The sequence below is a fragment of the Panthera leo genome, chromosome B2 (assembly GCF_018350215.1).
Source record: "Panthera leo isolate Ple1 chromosome B2, P.leo_Ple1_pat1.1, whole genome shotgun sequence".
Classification (NCBI taxonomy): domain Eukaryota; kingdom Metazoa; phylum Chordata; class Mammalia; order Carnivora; family Felidae; genus Panthera; species Panthera leo.
Window position 1 is genome coordinate 68,106,400 of NC_056683.1, and position 15,002 is coordinate 68,121,401.

The following is a 15,002-nucleotide window of genomic DNA, read 5'->3' on the forward strand; positions in this document are numbered from 1 at the left end:
TACACATTTTTTCAAAGAAAACATACATATGGCTAATAGACACATGAAAAGTTGCTCAATATCACTACTCATCAGGGAAATGCAAATTAAAAGCACCATGAGGTATCACTTGACTACCATTCAGGATGGCTAAAATAAAAAACACGAGCATTAACAAGTGTTGGCAAGGAGGTGGAGAAAAAGGAACCCTCATGCTCTTTTGGTGGGAATGCAAACTTATTCAGCCATGTGGAAAACAGTATAAAGTTTCTTCAAAAAATTAAAGATAAAATTACCATATGATCCAGTAATTACACTATTGGGTATTTACCCAAAGAAAATTAAAACACTAATTTGAAAAGATGTATGTGCCCCCATGTTTATTGCAGCATTATTTATAATAGCCAAGATATGGAAACAACCCAAGCGTCTCTGGATAGATGAATGTATAAAGAAGATGTGATATATATATATATATACACACACACACACACACATTATATATATATGTATATACATATATATATAATGGAATATTACTTAGTCATAAAAAAGAATGAAATCTTGCCATTTACAATAACATAGATGGATCTAGAGGGTATAATGCTAAGTTAAATAAATAAGAGTAAGACAAATACCATATGATTTAGTTTGTATGTGGAATATAAGAAACAACAAATGAACAAAGGAGAAAGGAGACTAACAAAAAAACCACACTCTTAAGCTCAGAGAAAAAATTGTAGGTTGCCAGATGGTAGGTGCCTGGGGGGGGGTCAGTGAAATAGATAACTCAGATTAAGAGTATGCATATATTATTGAGCACTGAGAAATGTATAGAATTGTGGAATCATTATACTGTACACCTGAAACTAACATAACACTGTGTGTTAATTATAGTTGAATAAAAGAATGTTTTAAAGAATGGAAAAAATTTAAAAATATAAACCATAACAAATCTTTACTGTCATTTGCACTTAGAACCATAGTGCCTCCTCATCAGCCTTATAACCTGGGGTTCATGTTTCCTTAAAGACGTTTTTACCTACAGTTTCAACATACAGCTGTATAAAGTGGAAAGCATAGGAGTTCTTAAAGGCACTAAATCAACTCCTTCTTGCACTAAATAAGACTCTGCTACAGAATTTTCATTTTTTTTCTTAAGGTCTTCATAAATTGCTAAAAATTTCTCTTCAACTGTGATAAAGCTTAATTCTATTGTCTCAAAAATAAACATTTTTAGAAGTTCAAAAGTGAACCAAGAGGATTTCAATGTTCACTGACATTCTTACTTATCAATTACACATGAGCTAATTGGCATGAAAGAAACCACACAGAAGAACAGATGGTATGAATGGTCAGGCTGTAAGTGGTGAACAGAGGACATGTATCGATTGTAAAAGCCCAGTCCTCTGTTGCCATAGTCCCTTGTTGTGGACTTTCGTCTTAGGATCTACCTTGTCCTGATGGACTTTTAGTTTTGAAGCCTCATAGAGGTGGCTATTTTGTGTGGGTAGCATTTGGTACGGCTTTGATTTCAGTTTCTTTCACCAGATCCATCAGGGAAGGGGTGTCAGTGCTCTGTGCGGGCCCAGGGCCTAGAGCTAAGGGAAGGACACTGGCAGAAGAGGTTAAATGGACTGCTTTTCTGCTGGAAATGCTGGTGTGAGGAAACCTTGTCCTGGGTCAAGGATGACTTTGTCACTGGTCTTGGAGGGAGTGTCATAGATGGTTTCCTCAAAGAGGAGGTCGTCAGCTAACATAGACTTTGTGGTAAAAAAAAAAAAAACAACTCACCAGGAGTACTGTGTCCTGTTTTGTCCACTGTCTCAAGCCTGGATTGATCAAGAGGAAGTTCTGGACTCAAAGTAGCGTCCTAAAGAATGAATTTAGAAAGACAGATGTTAAGAAGTGACATTTCCCTGTATGTGGGAAGGGTTACACTCTATTGTTTTCCTTCATTTAAATATAAGCAAATCATGTTATAGTTGATTTGAATCTACGATGGATTTTGATATAGGATGTAATACAGAAATTTGTCCTGAAAGGAAAACATGCATTGATACAGTGGTAAAATATGATCAACTGCCTTCTTGACTAACTGAATCTGCCTAGGTAGGGTTAACTAAAAACTGAAATACGATGAATTGCCAATCATGTTTGAATTTATGAATTCCTTCATTTAAAGAGGGAATAGAGCCTAGTTAGCACTTTCACTTATCAATATCCCAGTTTTGGGCATAAATTAAATGGATATAGCTTTAAATGAAATATAAAAATTATTGCAGAATTTATTATTTTTACTTTTGAAGACATTATACTTATAAAATCCTCACAGATAAATAAAGGTAAGACCTTAAGATTTAAGAACAAACTTATAAAGTAAACCTATGCTTATATTTATTTCTCAAAGTCAAAATTAAATTATATATTCTGCTTTAAGTATTCTTTTCAGTTCATGAACATGTGTTTGTTTTATCAAAACAGCAAGTCCTGACACTAATTGAAACAAAGATCTAACTATGGTGAAGAGAATTTTGAATTTTAGGGTATTTGAAAAGTAAGTTGTATCCTATTAACACAGAAAATATAAATGGCAACCAAGTACTGCCTGTAAAAAACAGAAAAAAAATATAATTAGCATTGCAAAGAAGATTTTGTTCTGTTCAGTCCTTAAGTGGATTTTTTTTTCTTATGGAAAGCTTCGTTCCTATTTGAAGAACGAAAGAACAATAAGCTCACTTACCTTTGTGATATCGGCAAGGAGTGTGGGCAGCACTGACTGGAAGTCGGGATCGGAGCCTGGCAATGACCCCAACAATTCTGCAGGTGAAAAATCACAAGGTTTGAGTATTTCTTTCTTTTTCTTTTTTTCTTTTGTGGTTGGGGCACTAAAACAGTCAGGGTTGAAAATGTGGCAATAATCAGTTTTTAAGGAGTGGTGTAGCAAATCATTTAGAAATCAGCATCACATACACTAATAGTCACTGATATGAGTAATAAATTGAAAGACAAATGCGGGGGTACATCTTACATGTATATGTGATAAGAACAGTTATTAAAGTAGGCTTTTAGGATGTTTAGCTTTACTGTATAGATTTGGATCAAGCAGGCAGGTTGATTGGCTAGGCCAGTGGGGATGAAGATACAATTAGCTAACAAAGAAACAAATAGCTAGAATAAATGGTGGAACCAAGGGCCATTTGCAGATTCTACTTCTACCTTGAAGCCCGATTCTCAGAACATCTCAGAAGTTTGAACAGAGATAAACCAGAGTACCAAATGGTCTCTGAGATGAGTCTGAAGCTCACCTTTTCTTGCCTAGGAGATTCCCTTGCCTTGCATGTTGTGCCAAGAGACCTTTTGATGTTTTCCAGTGTTGAGTTTGACTGCCTAAACCAGAGAAATAGAACTGGCAGAGAATGCCAGTTTCATGCCATGTCATACTAAAATGGCATTTCTAGTGTCCATCTATTATGCCAAGAGTGCTGGGCTTAGTGAAGAGTTCTAGGCTCCTGGGTTCCTTCAGCTACCCTCTGAGAATCCTGAGTGTGCCTGATGATCTTGTTGACTTTCTTAGATCCACTCTTCTCTTCTCTCCCTGCTACTCTCTGCCCTAGGATGTTGACTTATATGGACTGTATCGATGGTTTTTTGCTCTCTGGCTTTGGGATGGCTTAGACTATGAGGCAAACCCTTAATGCCTAGAGGTAGTAATGGGGCCTTGCTACTTTTGGCTCCAGAGAACTGTCCTATTCCTTTGTGTATTAGGAAAGACTTTATAAATAGTCCCTTTATCAAACTCTCCTCATGTCATCCTATTCTATTCTAATAATGTGCCATCCATTTCCTTCTGGGACTCAACCAATTTACTGGGTGAGGGAATCTGGGTTGTGCCAATGGAACAGAACTGTCCGTGGGTGCTTCTTTCTATCTGGACTCCATTGGATGACTGTAGTTGAACTACTGAACTGAAACTCTGGGCTTCTCCTGGACCTATTCTTGATGTGAAGTAGCACCAAAGGCTCATCCAATGAGACACAGGTTGGAGTGAGGAAAGAGAAATGATACCATATGTGATGTGCCTGTAACACAAATGATTGACTTTATAAGGCCCAAGTTAAAATGACAGTGACCCTGAGACATTCTACACCTCCTAGTGTCTCTGTCAAAATGAGGATAAATCCAGAACTATGAAATCACCAACTCTAGCAAATCGAATTCAACAGCATATAAAAAGAATTATTCACCATGATCAAGTGGGATTCATTCCTGGGATGCAGGGCTGGTTCAACATTCGCAAATCGATAAACGTGATACATCACATTAACAAAAAAAAAGAGAAGAACCATATGATCCTGTCAATCGATGCAGAAAAGGCCTTTGACAAAATCCAGCACCCTTTCTTAATAAAAACCCTTGAGAAAGTCGGGATAGAAGGAACATACTTAAAGATCATAAAGGCCATTTATGAAAAGCCCACAGCTAACATCATCCTCAACGGGGAAAAACTGAGAGCTTTTTCCCTGAGATCAGGAACACGACAGGGATGCCCACTGTCACCGCTGTTGTTTAATATAGTGCTGGAAGTTCTAGCATCAGCAATCAGACAACAAAAGGAAATCAAAGGCATCAAAATTGGCAAAGATGAAGTCAAGCTTTCGCTTTTTGCAGATGACATGATATTATACATGGAAAATCCGATAGACTCCACCAAAAGTCTGCTAGAACTGATACATGAATTCAGCAAAGTTGCAGGATACAAAATCAATGTGCAGAAATCAGTTGCATTCTTATACACTAACAATGAAGCAACAGAAAGACAAATGAAGAAACTGATCCCATTCACAATTGCACCAAGAAGCATAAAATACCTAGGAATAAATCTAACCAAAGATGTAAAAGATCTGTATGCTGAAAACTATAGAAAGCTTATGCAGGTAATTGAAGAAGATATAAAGAAATGGAAAGACATTCCCTGCTCATGGATTGGAAGAATAAATATTGTCAAAATGTCAATACTACCCAAAGCTATCTACACATTCAATGCAATCCCAATCAAAATTGCACCAGCATTCTTCTCGAAACTAGAACAAGCAATCCTAAAATTCATATGGAACCACAAAAGGCCCCGAATAGCCAAAGTAATTTTGAAGAAGAAGACCAAAGCAGGAGGCATCACAATCCCAGACTTTAGCCTCTACTACAAAGCTGTCATCATCAAGACAGCATGGTATTGGCATAAAAACAGACACATAGACCAATGGAATAGAATAGAAACCCCAGAACTAGACCCACAAACGTATGGCCAACTCATCTTTGACAAAGCAGGAAAGAACATCCAATGGAAAAAAGACAGTCTCTTTAACAAATGGTGCTGGGAGAACTGGACAGCAACATGCAGAAGGTTGAAACTAGACCACTTTCTCACACCATTCACAAAAATAAACTCAAAATAGATAAAGGACCTGAATGTGAGACAGGAAACCATCAAAACCTTAGAGGAGAAAGCAGGAAAAGACCTCTCTGACCTCAGCCGTAGCAATCTCTTACTCGGCACATCCCCAAAGGCAAGGGAATTAAAAGCAAAAGTGAATTACTGGGACCTTATGAAGATAAAAAGCTTCTGCACAGCAAAGGAAACAACCAACAAAACTAAAAGGCAACCAACGGAATGGGAAAAGATATTTGCAAATGACACATCGGACAAAGGGCTAGTATCCAAAATCTATAAAGAGCTCATCAAACTCCACACCCGAAAAACAAATAACCCAGTGAAGAAATGGGCAGAAAACATGAATAGACACTTCTCTAAAGAAGACATCCGGATGGCCAACAGGCACATGAAAAGATGTTCAACGTCGTTCCTTATCAGGGAAATACAAATCAAAACCAAACTCAGATACTACCTCACGCCAGTCAGAGTGGCCAAAATGAAGAAATCAGGAGACTATAGATGCTGGAGAGGATGTGGAGAAACAGGAACCCTCTTGCACTGTTGGTGGGAATGCAAATTGGTGCAGCCGCTCTGGAAAGCAGTGTGGAGGTTCCTCAGAAAATTAAAAATAGACCTACCCTATGACCCAGCAATAGCACTGCTAGGAATTTATCCAAGGGATACAGGAGTACTGATGCATAGGGGCACCTGTACCCCAATGTTTATAGCGGCACTCTCAACAATAGCCAAATTATGGAAAGAGCCTAAATGTCCATCAACTGATGAATGGATAAAGAAACTGTGGTTTATATACACAATGGAATACTACGTGGCAATGAGAAAAAATGAAATATGGCCTTTTGTAGCAACATGGATGGAACTGGAGAGTGTGATGCTAAGTGAAATAAGCCATACAGAGAAAGACAGATACCATATGGTTTCACTCTTATGTGGATCCTGAGAAACGTAACAGAAACCCATGGGGGAGGGGAAGGGAAAAAAAAAAAAAAAAAAGAGGTTAGAGTGGGAGAGAGCCAAAGCATAAGAGACTGTTAAAAACTGAGAACAAACTGAGGGTTGATGGGGGGTGGGAGGGAGGGCAGGGTGGGTGATGGGTATTGAGGAGGGAACCTTTTGGGATGAGCACTGGGTGTTGTATGGAAACCAATTTGACAGTAAATTTCATATATTAAAAAATAAAAAAAATAAAAAAAAAAAATCACCAACTGACCATCCATGAACTGAATTGTTTCCACATCCAAGGATTTGTCTTCCTCTAGTGCTCTGCTGATTAGCTTTTTGAGGTCTGAAGCTGTGAGATAGATTTCTGGTTGCTTGTCTTCCTCCATCATTCCATGAGGGACTCCTTCACTCTCAATTTTGTTGGAATCAAAAGACAGGAGGTTACTCGCAGGGCTTTTTGCATCTGCAATGTCTCTCTTAAAGATGGCCAAAAGTCGCATCTCTGTGGAGCTTGAACTGTAGACAGCAGAGGACACATTCCACCCAAACCCGTTGTTACATGCCTTATAAAGACAGTCACTGTGTTTCTATAAAGATTCAAGACAGCTTCATCATCTTTGCTGATGGGCTCTTACAGAATATCTCACTTCAAAGCTAGTTTAAATGTTTATTAGAAATTTGAAATGTGGAAGAAGAATTGACCTATATTTTAGTCCTTAGAATGCCAGGTTGAAGAGGGGCTACTAACTGCATCAAGTGATCATGGATTTTTATTCCTTCTGAAAAAGTGTTAATTGTCAAGAGTTGTTATTACTGATCAGTAGTTTTGGTGGTGTTACAAGTAAAGTCATGCAGTGCCAATCAGCAGGAAGGATGAATTGTCCTTTTTTCTATAACCTTCTTCAGGAAGGTCTATGAAATAGCAATACAGGACATAGAAATGGGACAAGAGTATGTACATATTGTACCAAGTCAAACCTTCAATTTTCAGGTTATTTCTCTTCTGCTTCTTTCAAGAAGTATTTTTTAATTAAAAAACAAAATTCTAAAATAACATAATCTTTTTCCTCAAGCTGCTTTTAAGATAACATCTTGGAAGAAAGGTGTGAAAAAAGAGAAAGGGAAGTACTATACGATTAACTATATTTATTATCATATTTATTGATTTAATGCCTTTTTGCATATAAAAATGAAATGGGATTCTCTGTAGCTTTGTCCTCCATGATCAGGTTTTACCTTTCAATTTATGCCATAAATCCACACAAAGGGATGCAAGAGTGTTTCAAAGGCCACAGGAACTGATAATGTTTACTCTTGGCAATTCTTTGGGCCACACAATCAGTCAGAATCTACAGTTCATTATTTCACTAGTCAATTATAGGAGCCAAAGTTGGATTCTTATTACTGAGCTCTCCACGGTATTGTGGGCTCTGTCCCAGTTCAAACTGACCTTGGAACCAAGGAGCAAATTAGTTTCTCTCCTTTATTCCAGACTTAGGTTGGCTGCTTATACAAGTGTGTATTCAGACAGACAATTTCCCATCACAAATGACATTTAGGAGACTGTTAAAACACGCTTGCCTCAGAGAAAGGCATTTTTATGTTTTTCTAATTAGATTTTGAATTTTACAGGATACACTTTCACTGATCAAGTCATTGTTCACGTACTTATACAGTAATTTTGACTTAAGAGTTTTTTTAGTATGAAATAATTGCTTAATTAATTAATTATTTTTTTAACATGGTTAAACTTTAACATCAGCAAAGACATAAATCCAGCTATAGATCCATATTTGGTGGGATCTCAAGCTCATACAAATAAGTGTCTGTCTTTAAGAAAAACAATACAGCACATGGAGATAAAATTAAATACAGAAATGAATCTGTTTAAAGTAGAGAAGAAATTAAGAAACAATAAACATGTCTAAAAGCAGACACATAACTCAAACATCACAAAATTCTGAATATATACATATTTCATTAGATATACCTCTGTAGAACTTTTTTTCTATTATTGTTTACAGCAGTTAGTCTCATTTAAATAAGACACCAATAAAAAGCCATGGGCTTATCCCAGACTTTGTATGTAAAAATTACTTATAAAAGATCAGTATGTAAATCTGTGGGAGAAAAGGCACTATATTTCAAAATATTAGAAAAGTCCAAATTACCCATCTTTTCCTTTCTTTGGTCTTCATTTCACCAGGAGCAATGGGAACATGCAAGGGAGAAATAATTTTTATGAAATTTATTAAGATATTCAATGAATCATTTCATATATCGGGGGAGGGGAGAGAGAGAGAGGGAGAGAGATTTCTTTCTATTGTGTTCCATGTTTGCCCAGGAATGTGTTGAAGGAAACACATTAAACTGCCATCAGAATTTGGATGGAATTGTGAGAGCCACATAAATCTCAGGAAGTAAACACCATTATATGATGTTTCTGATTAGGATTTCAGCCTTAGTTCATAGGCTGTATGTACTTTTGGTCTTCTTTGTAAACTCTTTGATTTCTTCATATTCTTCCCAAAGAGGCTGCAAATATATCCAATGCGTCTTACATTTTGGGTAGTGCTGGTGCCAGGAAGTTTTTTTGGAAAGTATTTTATAAATGGATTTCTCACCCTGTGAATAGCATTAAATGATTTATTTAATCCTGAAGGTAATTTATCTGAGACTGGACACTGGAACTGGTGTTTTGTTGACTGATTGTTTTTCAAATTGTTTTAATCAGTAAGCCTTGAGGGAGTGGTACAATTCATCATGGAACAGGTTGCAAGAAAAATAAACACCTGTTTACTGAGTGGGTGGTCTGTACCAGGCAGTTTATATGCATCCTCATTTAATCTTTTTCAACAACACAATCCCCATTTTACAGAACAAGGAACACACACAGAAAGGGAAAGTTGGAAGGTGGCAGAGCTGAGATTCAAACCCTATCCTGCTTGATTTCAAGTCTGGGCGCATTGGCCATACCACTGCCTACTCATCAAACTTTGGTCATCAAACTGACAAATATATTTAGGACTCCTCTGGACGTATATATGAATTTAGTTTAGAAGCTATATTCAGTTTTCTCATTTTACCTTTCAGGTGAAATTTGTTGACAAAGACATTCTCTACATATGAAGGGATTTGTGTTACTGCTCTTTCTGCCTGGGGTATGAATTCATTGAACTTTTGTCCCTTGGTAAAATGACTGAAAGAGACTTTGCTATGATTTTCCTTCTGTGCAAGCAGAGGAGGATCCATGACTCTCTAACTAGGGCTGCTCTGTGGGGCCTGCCTCTTGCTTCCTTTCAGCAGTGGCTTGTAGTTTGGAGAAGTAGGGCTCCCTGGGCCAAGCACCTAGTTCTGCTCATTTTTTTTAAAAAAAAATTGCATTGAAATGTAATTGTCATAAAACAAAGTGCACATGTTGACGGTGTACAATTTGGTAAGTTTGATATTATACACCTGTGAAACCATTACCACAATCAAATTAATTCCTCCCAAAGGTTTACTCATGCCCCTCTGAAATCCTTCCCTCCATCTTTTCTGCCTCACCCTCCCCAAGCAACTACTGATCTGTTTTGTCATTATAGATTAGTTTGCATGTTCTAGAGTCACACAGAAATGGAATCATAATATATTTCTTTTTCTCTGTATTCTTTCACTCAACATACTTATTCTGAGATGAAACCATATTGTTGTATATTATAATAGTTGCTTCCTCTTTTGAGTAGTAGTCTGTGGTAATAATATTCCACAATTTGTGTATCTATTGCTTTGTTCATGGATATTTGGGTTATTTCCTACTGTTGCTAATACAAATAAAGTTGCTGTGGACAACTGTGAACTAGCCTTTGAAAGATTCTACCCTCCGACTAGATTAAATGGTTGGTAATAGTTTTCCACATTGCTTTAAAAGATAAAGCAATATTTAAATTTTTTTAACATTTTTATTTATTATTTTTGAAAGACAGAGAGAGAGACACAGCACAAGCAGGGTAGGGACAGAGAGAGAGGGAGACACAGAATCCAAAGTAGGCTTCAGGCTCTAAGTTGTCAGCACAGTGCCTGACACGGGGCTGGAAACCACCAACCGTGAGATCATGACCTGAACCGAAGTCGGTCGCTCAACCGACTGAGCCACCCAGGTGCCCCAAGATAAAGCAATATTTAAAGTTGATCTTTTTCTGTGACTCCTTAGAATTGTGTTAATCATAGACATCCTCATAACTTCCCAGTTGTGTCTGGGAGAATTAAATGAGGTCACTGATAAAAAATGTACTTATGAAATTATAGATCAGGTTTTGTACAAACGAACTAAATACAGTGCCAGGAGACTCATAGTGTTTTGGGGGATCTGGCTCCATGAGGAAGCAATTTCCTTCATTCTAAGTTTACTTTACAATATTCTGAGCATTGTTAGTTATGATTAAAAGCTTGCCATACTTATAAGCATATCTTTTATGCTTAACAGGGTCCAACTGTTTTCTGGGAGACTAAATATTCATTCCATAATGGAGAGCATTGGGAATATATGATCAAATTTATTTTATAAACATCTTTGGCAGAAATAAGAATAAACTCTTACAGAGATAAACACATGGGAAAGATGCAGCTTCAGTAGATGTATCTTTAAAATCTTTATCTTGCAAAATTTCATCATCCTTAATACTTTCATTTTCTTCTAAAATAGATTTTTTTTCATTATTAGGTTTTCATTTATTTGAAAGGAGGGCATAATGTCCACTTGAAAGGACTGTTCCTATCATTTCCCTCAGCTTTAAATGCAACATCTGCTTTTTAGCTGCAGTGGTTTGTCCAGAAGACTTTGCCATCTATGCAGAATATTCCACTATCACCTTTTATTTCCCTCTAATCCATCTGATTTCACATGGAATATTGTGGAGCAGCATCTTGAAATAAGGAAAAATGAGTCTGCTTTGGTACATATTAAGGGTTTCATCTTTTATAACTTTCACTTTTCAATATTTTCTTTCTCTGGAGTCACACAAATCAGAGGGGCCTGATATCTTTGAGAGAAATACACCTGTAGAGCTCGCCCGGAAGCTATTCTTTATGGGTCTGTAGACTTGCTCTGGGCAACTTATAGCTTTAACACAACAGATGGTGAAGGGGCCAGGAAGTACTTTGGGGGAAGCCTTCTCTACCCACTTTACAAATCCCCCTTGGTGTGGGGAATCTCATTCTGTCATGCCAGGGCTCACATATACCCTGCGGCCATTAAAAAATATGTCCTATTATGGCCCCATTGGTAGATGTTTTGAATGAGAACTTAGACAGAAGATGCAGGTCACCTGAGTAGCTCAGTGGATTAAGCTTCTGACTCTTGATTTTGGCTCAGGTCATGATCTTGCGGTTCATGGAATAGAGCATGATGTGGGACTCTGTGCTGGCAGTACGGAGCCTCCTTGGGATTCTCTCTGTCCCTCTCTCTCTCTGCCCCTCCCTGCTTGCATGCTCTCTCTCTCTCTCTCAAAAATAAACATTTTAAAAAAGGAAAAAGGATGCTAAACTTCTTGTCAAAAATCATGAACCCACCTCAATTAGAGTGTTGAGATGCTAATGGACATAGGCCTGTTTGTGGGAAAGCCGTGGGAACATAACTGAACCCTGCATGGCACTGTTTTTCAATTTCATTTACTTTATTTAAAATTGTAATTTAGAAAAAAATAAAAAAAATTTTTAAAAATAAAATTGTAATTTAGTGGGGCACCTGGGTGGCTCAGCCAATTGAATGTCTGACTTTGGATCAGGTCATGATCTCATGGTTTGTGGGTTCGAGCCCTGCATCAGGCTCTGTGCTGACAGCTCAGGGCCTGGAAACTGCTTCAGATTCTGTGTCTCCCTCTCTCTCCCCCTCCCCACTCAAAAATAAATAAACATTAAAAATTTTGTTTTAAAAATAAAAAAAAACAAAAGAAAATTGTAATTTAGAAATTTTTGTGTGGTAATGCATTACTACAGTTTAGATGTCAAAATGATAATAAAAGTATATTCTGGCGGTGGGGGGGCACCTGGGTGGCTCAGTTGGTTAAGCGTCCAACTTCAGCTCAGGTCATGATCTCACGCTCATGAGGTTGATCCTCTCGTTGGGCTCTGTGCTGACAGCTCAGAGCCTGGAGCCTGCTTCGGATTCTGTGCCTCCCTCCCTCTCTGCCCCTCTCACGCTCACACTCTATCTTTCAAAAATAAAAAAAAAAAATTAAAAAAAAGGTATATTCTGGGAAGTCTTGCTTCCACTTCTGTCCCTTTCTACCCTGTTCCTTCAACTCCCTTACCCCTCACAGATACTTCTTTTTATTAGTTTCACCTGATTCCATAGGGTCAGCCTGATTTGTTTAAACGATGATGATATTTAACATTCGATAGGGAACCAGAAAATCAGACACCAAGGTAACTAATTGCTACTTATTTTGACCTGTCTCTACTGAGGTGTTTTCCTAAGAGGTTCGTTAATGACATTGCCAAGGACAGCAGATGAGCTCTCTGCAGAGAGCAGTGTTTCTGGCTCCAGAGGGAGGAAGGAAGGAACACAGCTCTTGTGTTACCCCCTTAAAAAATCACCTAGAGTCATGTTCTAATTAGACAATTCCTTTATCTGAAATGTATTCAGTTTTCAGGATTCGACAGGGCTAAACAACTGGGGGGAGAAGAACCTTATATTCCTCATGACACTGCTTTTAAAAGAGGATAGGGAAAAAGTAATTTAAAAATTGAGAAGAGTCCGATCCTCTTACTTACCTAAATCCTAGCACATGGATTTCTTTGAATCCTGGAAATTTCTTAAATACCTTTTGCATCTGCAGAAAGAAAGAAATTTATGAAACGCTCTGGCTGTACCAGGTCAGATGTTCCTAACTGAAAAAGTCTCAACACTTCTGATGAGTTAGGGGGAATAAATGAAAATGGAAAATTGAAGCAACGATTGAGGCCAAACGCTTTGTTCTTGGTAATTTCTGAAACCCAGAGGAAAGTGTTTTGCTATTTATTTAAAAGCTGCAATTGGGTAGTTCTGATCTTCTTTCATGGTTACTTTATATAAAATATGAAAAAACTTTAAGGTGGCACTTGGAAGAAACTTTTTTGGCTACAGTATTTTTATTTATACACAAAGAATAACTATAATATTTTCTGAGTTGAATTATGTGATTTGGAAAATATGTTAAAGAGGTTACTAAAGTCAAAATGGCTGCTATATCTAAATAAAATGGTACAGGCAGACTCTAATAGGTTAGATTCACTGGTAGATTTATGTGGACTTTATAATAAATTTTCTTAATTAGTTTGACCTTGCTAATGAAGCATATTATAGGAATATTTTATAATTGCTATATTCAGTTATTCCTGACCCACTACGGTCTGGCTTCTGCCTCTGGATTCACCCAGTGGGGAGGATTTTCTCCAGGCTGTTGTCTCTTGGCTCTCTCCAAATCCAGTGGCATTTTCCATTTCTCTTCCATGGTGTGCCTGCTTATTTTCTGGTTCTTCTTCTATCTCAACGACCACTTTCTCAGTGTTCTTTACTCCATCTTAGTCTAGTCTGCACTCTCTGCTTTAAATATAAAGATGCTTAGCCTCCTTATCTCACCCTCCCACTTATTCAGTAAGTTTGACTGCAGGCACTGTGCTAGGCTCTGGGGACACATTGCCACATAGGCGCTGCTCCGTCCAGCTTACTCCCGCATGGACTGGGAGGCAAGAGAGACCAAGAGAAAGGGATAGTATTAGTAGCGAAGCTTGGAAGGGAGAGCAGGGTGAAAGTGAGGCTGAGGAGGTGAGCAGGAACCTGGCACCACCTTCCCTTCCCTGTGCCCACTCCCCTCTGCCCCTCCTTGGGGATCTCATTTTCTGCCATAGCTTCACTGATCACCTGAGACATAGCTTTGAGTTCTACATGTGAATATCCCAACTTTGCCACTAACTAAATATATCCAAACCAGAGTTATTCTCTTCCTTCCAAATCCGCCTTTCCTCCAGTGCTCTCTATCCCAGTCAGGTTCATAAACACCTATCGTCTTCCATGCCAGAAGACCCAGCAACCCTAATACCTTCTCTCTGTGCCCATCACATCCATTCATTAACTCCTGGTAGTTTGAACCCCATATACATTTTGTTTCCATCACATTCTTATTCTCATGGCAGGCATACCTTCCATATCTCCCTTTTTATATTGCTGAAATGGTTTTCTAGGGGTGTGTGAGGAAAGACAGCAGAATTTTTTTTTTTTGGCAGGGGGAGGGGATATGCTAGGGCAGGAGGAATAGAGATGTCTCCTTGACCACATTTTTATTTCCAAGGTAATCATTCCATATCTGTTGTTCTTCACTAAAAATCCCTTGATGGGCTGCACTGCCAATTGAATAAGTTCCTTGAGGATGGCATTTAAGGTCCTGCACATTCTAACCTTCCATTCCCCAAGCACTTTATCATTTGCCCTTCCTGTCATCATTACCCTCTTGGCCAATATTGTGTCCTCTCGGGACACTAAAGTAACACCTATCTTCTCCTCAAATTACAACATGGACTTCCTCCAGACCTCTATGACTTTTCCCCCTTTTAGCCCAAGATGCAACTTCTATCTTCTGCTCCTTGACTGCCTATACCGCCATATTTC

The 15,002-nt window shown here is 38.1% G+C and overlaps 1 protein-coding gene across 2 annotated transcripts in view; it reads right to left on the reverse strand.

The window, feature by feature from the left end:
* The window catches only part of IMPG1 (interphotoreceptor matrix proteoglycan 1), a 132,560-nt gene that overhangs the window by 67,963 nt on the left and 49,595 nt on the right, over positions 1 to 15,002 (reverse strand). For both annotated transcript variants that reach the window (XM_042937340.1, XM_042937339.1), the window contains 5 exons: positions 13,130 to 13,188; positions 8,548 to 8,568; positions 6,645 to 6,892; positions 2,723 to 2,799; positions 1,774 to 1,852 (listed from right to left, as the gene is read on the reverse strand). In XM_042937340.1, coding sequence (XP_042793274.1) covers positions 1,774 to 1,852; positions 2,723 to 2,799; positions 6,645 to 6,892; positions 8,548 to 8,568; positions 13,130 to 13,188 — 484 coding nt within the window. The remainder of the gene's footprint in view (positions 1 to 1,773; positions 1,853 to 2,722; positions 2,800 to 6,644; positions 6,893 to 8,547; positions 8,569 to 13,129; positions 13,189 to 15,002) is intronic.